This window comes from Penaeus monodon, chromosome 11 (genome assembly GCF_015228065.2).
Source record: "Penaeus monodon isolate SGIC_2016 chromosome 11, NSTDA_Pmon_1, whole genome shotgun sequence".
In the NCBI taxonomy this organism is placed as follows: Eukaryota; Metazoa; Arthropoda; class Malacostraca; order Decapoda; family Penaeidae; genus Penaeus; species Penaeus monodon.
The window spans coordinates 12,776,261-12,781,260 of NC_051396.1; the positions used below are offsets into that span (position 1 = coordinate 12,776,261).

The window sequence follows — 5,000 nt, forward strand, 5'->3', positions numbered from 1 at the left end:
TCTTTGATTTGCATCCCGCCACCCAGTCTCTTTCTCTAGTCTTCTGATCTCTTTCCTTTTCGTTTCCTAATCTCCATCCATTTCTCATCCTCACTGCAGACCATACCGGTTTCCCTCCTCTCTCTCTCTCCTTCTCCGCCATCCCCTTATTTCTCTCCTCCTCGCCTCCTCTTTCTTCTTGTTACCTAGATTAGGCTCGTAGCCCGAGTCATTTTGTGATCCCGTGCAAAAGGATGATCACGGAGAACGAGGGATCAGTCGTGCGTGTTCGTGACGGCAGTGTAACCAGCGCGGCGGTGGAGGGAGGGCGCGGCGCTCTGGTAATGAGGACGCCCCGCCGGGATCTATTGATACCCCGTAATAAACCCAATTTATAGAGTTCCCGCGTCGGTGCCCCCGCTGAGCATCCCCTGTCGGGAGAGGAGTGAGATTCACGCGTGAGAAATAAAAGGTCTTTTCGACACTTTCAGTCGAACGTCATTCTGTCGGGCGGTGGCGCTTGAGTCAAGTTTATTCTTCTGTTCATTGTTCTCATTTATATCAGTTTAATGTCGTTTATCATGATAATTATCATTCAGGAGGGAAGGATGGAAATGCAACTAAAATTTCAACTTTGCGTTCAAATACAAAGGTAAGGTTCGATAAAAAAAAGGTCTACATGTGAATTTACGACCACAGAGAAATGTACTCGTAATATATATTCCAGGTTAATTACAATAATTTCATTGAAAATAATACAGCCTTACTTTGTAAACGCAATCCCATGTAGATCAAAAAGGCATAAAATCTGTGAATGGTCTGATTTAGACAGTTCTTGAATTTCACTTTTATATCTTTGCTCAAGCCCAAAATATTATAGTTTATGGCAGTTAACTAAGTGTTAATAGAGTTACTACTCCTTCAGATCTTTGTTTTATTCAGCAACATCCTTTCCTTCACCTTTTTCCAATAAAGTTTGTTACTGCAATATTGCATTTGCCATTATTACTTATATAATGATATCTCATGGCCAGAAATATAGCCCCTGGCTATCAGTATAGAAGCTATAATGAAAATTTATTTCATCACCCAATTATAATCATTTCGATGAAAATGACAATACATATATATCATCATATTAACGAATATGATATAAAGTGCAAAGGCAATGATTATGAATATAATGATGATAACACCAGCACTGATTATGACTATGATTATGATTCCGGCGATAATTCCGGAAAGATGATAACTTTTTTCTCTCTCTCTTCAACAGCGCGGTGGGTTTAGGAGGCAGGCGCCATGGGGGCGGTCAAGGAATGGCTGAACAACTGTCGAGAATCACGAAAGTTGATTCTCTTTATCGTCGCCATAGCTCTGCTCCTGGATAACATGCTCCTCACGACTGTGGGTAAGTGAAGGCGGATCCTTTTGGGCGGAGGAAGGGAGGGGAGATGAGGGAAAGGAAGGGGAAGATGAAACAAAGAGAAATGGAGGCGAGGGGATGAGAAGGGGAAGTGAGGTGAAGGGAAGAGATTAGACATTGTTCACCCCCCTCCCTTTTTTTTTTTTGCTTTGGGTGTACAGTACTTCTCTTCTACTGTAGGTATGTGTTTTTGAGGTCTTGGGCCGTGGAAAAATGTGCACCCCTTTTATCTACTGTAGGTATGAATCTATATTTCTCTGGAAAAATATATACCATTATTTTACCAATGAGCACCAACTCTATGGTACGGATATAGATTATAACGTTTTCTTCCTTTGCTTGAATGCCATAGTCTCACGTTCATTACTTTAAGCAATGTAGATTACTCTCCTATGTTGCAAGAGTTTCCATTCATATCCTCTCCGAAAGGGTTACAATTTATATGCTGCTAAGGCACGTATCATAATGCTCTCCTTTACACTGAATCTGGCAAATCCTCCTTGGTTAAGAACACTTGACCGTGTTTAATTTAGACATGTGGCTTCATTATCTTTCAGTGTCTTCTCGTATACAGGTTTGATTATTTTCCCATTCTTTTCTATTGACCAAATGCTATGAGCGTTTCCCTTTACTATATCACTCCTCTACATATGATTCCTTTTTCATGTTGGATTCAGAATACGTCGTGATTGATATGGTTCCTCATTCCATTAGATGCGCGTCACGTTTCTCTCACTTGCGGCTATATATCATGTATTATATGCTATGGCCATTGCTTACCACGGGCTTATTCTTTTCGCTATTCAGAGCACTTATCCTAATCCTCATCACCGTGGCTATATTAGATTAACGAGACAGATTCATCGTTAATCACCTCATAAGTGGTTAATGATTTGTACTCCGTCTCCCCTCCCTCACGCTCACTCTTTCTCACGCCAACCCATTCCAGAACACCCTTTTATCCCATTATATCCAACGTGTGAGAGTGGGGAGGGGATGGAGGGCACATCTCACTCTCTCTGACATTGTTACAAAAGAACTTCTACCTTGGGACCTCCCTCCCTCCCACACCCTCCCCAGCCCCTTTTCCCAACGACTCTCCAGACTCTAGCAACAACTCGCACTCTGCCTCCCTCTTTCCTTACACGCTCTGGCCCTTAAATCACTCCGGCTTGCCTTGGCCTTCGTGCTTCCCACTCATGACAAAGCATGACAGGTTCTTGATGATGTCCCCTGCCGTTGAAGGGCGACTCATTGTTGCTTGGTAAATGCATGTTTCACAGTCTAAAGGCGGAATTTGTTAATGACTCGGTGTTAGAACAAGGAACTAAGTTTAAAGATTGCTAATGGGGGTGTGATAGCATGAAGATACAAAAGTTTATTCATATACATATAAACAATACACAGAAAGAATACCGGAAAACACACACACACACACACACACACACACACACACACACACACACGCACACACACACACACACACACACAGCACACACACACACACACACACACACACACACACACACACACACACACACACACACACACACACACACACACACACACACACACACACACACACACACACACACACACATACACCACAGTGCGTGCAGATATAAAACGCAATGAAAACATTTTTCGGCTTCTAGTTTCGTTGTATACGAAAAGTCTACGGAAGTATCTACCCATATTTCACTATCAAGCTAACTTATCCGCCTTTTTTATAAACAATATTGGTAATGATAAAAGTATCAATGATAATAAAGATGATGACGATAATGATAATGACGATGATGATAATGATAATATCAATGATAATAACGATAATGATGATAAAAATAGTCATAGTATTTAAAATAATTGTGATGATAATGATAAAATGAAAATAATAATGGTGATGATAGTAACTGTACTAATAATTGTGTTAATAGTAGTAATAACAATAACAATATTGAAAATGATGATGATAGTAATAATAATGATAATGATAATGGTGAGAATAGTAGTAATAATAATAATAGTGAGGATAATAATGATAATGATAATAATAATAATATTGATAATTAGTATTATTATCATTATTAGTAGTAGTATTAGTAGTAGTAATAGTAGTTTTAGTATTATTATTATTATTATAATGATAATGTTGATGAAAACAACATCAATAATAGTATTAATGGCGATAATAATGATATTGACGACAGTAAGACTTGCGCCCCATAAAGAAAGGAAGACGAGAACGAAGAAGACAAAAGAAGAGAAAAAATAATAATCAGATACACAGGCAATGTCTTCTGGGATGTATTGGCAGAACCTCCAATCACTGACCTCATATGACCTCATACCTCGCGTTACGTTCTTGTTTTTCTCTGGCCAATCTCCGAAGACGGAAGGCTGTAAATATGATGTTAATTGTTTGTCCTCGGTGGGAAAGGGAGGGAGGAAGAGTAGGTAAAGGGAGCTGCGGGAGGGGGAGGTGGAGGAGGGTGAAGAATAAAAAGAAGAGAAAGAGGAAAAATAGAAAGAAGAGGGAGTGGAAGAATAAAAAGAAGAGGGAGAGGAAGAACAGAAAGAAGAGGGAGAGGAAGAATAGAAAGAAAAAGTAGTTAATAATGATGGAGAAGAGGAAGCAGGGGAACTACCGGTAGTAGGTGAAATAAGCAACTGTGGGAGGGGAAAAGGTCGAGGAAAAAGCAAGGGTGTGAGGATAAAGAGGGAGAAAGTTTAATAGAGGGGGTAAATAATTGGGAAGTAGAGGAAAGACGAGATGGGAAAATGGGTAGACACCAGTAATGAGGAGGGTAATCATGAAGAAGGCAGAGTGTGAGATACTTTTTGCACTTTTCCTCCCTCCCTCTACCCTTCCCTCTCCCACCTCCTCTCTCTCTCTCCCTCTATTTTTCTCTCTCCATCCACCTCTCTCTTTCTCCTTCTCTCTCTCTCTCCTTCCCTTCTTTCTCCCTTCCCCCCTATTTCCTTCATTTTCTAGCCTTTCCCTTCCCTTCTCTTCTCTTCTCTTTTCTTTTCTCTTTTCTCTTCTTTTTTTTCTTTTTTTTTTTGTCTCTCTCTCTCATTTCTATCTATCTATCTGTCTACCTATCTCTATTTTTTTTTCTCTCTCTCCTTCCCTTCGCCCTCTCCCTACAGACAAGTACGTACATACTTTCTGTGTAGTATTTCCCTCCTCCTATTACACGCTCCACTTTCCAGTCTATATCATCCAGCCCTTCGCTTCATTGATCAACACTCCCCTCCTTCCATAAAGGCTGTTAGCTTCCGTGGATTCATAATGTTGACACGTTCTCGCGCTCGAGAACGTGTCTGAGAAGTAGTTACACTTACTGTATTTCCTTGTCGTTTGTATTTTCCCATCCTTTATTTGAATGTTAGTGTTAGTGTGTTTTCTTTGTCTTTGATGGAATCTTTCTGGCTAGCTCGCTCTCTAATTCTCACCAGTCTCTCTCTCTCTCTCTCTCTCTCTCTGATTCTCACCTCTCTCCCTCTCTCTCTCTCTCTCTCTCTCTCTCTCTCTCTCTCTCTCTCTCTCTCTCTCTCTCATACACACTCACACACGCACACTATTAATTGG

General features: G+C 40.5%; 1 protein-coding gene across 1 annotated transcript in view; it reads left to right on the forward strand.

Annotated features, from left to right (window-relative positions):
* Window positions 1-5,000, forward strand: part of LOC119578460 (synaptic vesicular amine transporter-like) — an 88,822-nt gene that overhangs the window by 43,841 nt on the left and 39,981 nt on the right. The window contains exon 2 of the mRNA XM_037926039.1: window positions 1,256-1,390. Coding sequence (XP_037781967.1) covers window positions 1,282-1,390 — 109 coding nt within the window. The 5' untranslated portion in view covers window positions 1,256-1,281. The remainder of the gene's footprint in view (window positions 1-1,255; window positions 1,391-5,000) is intronic.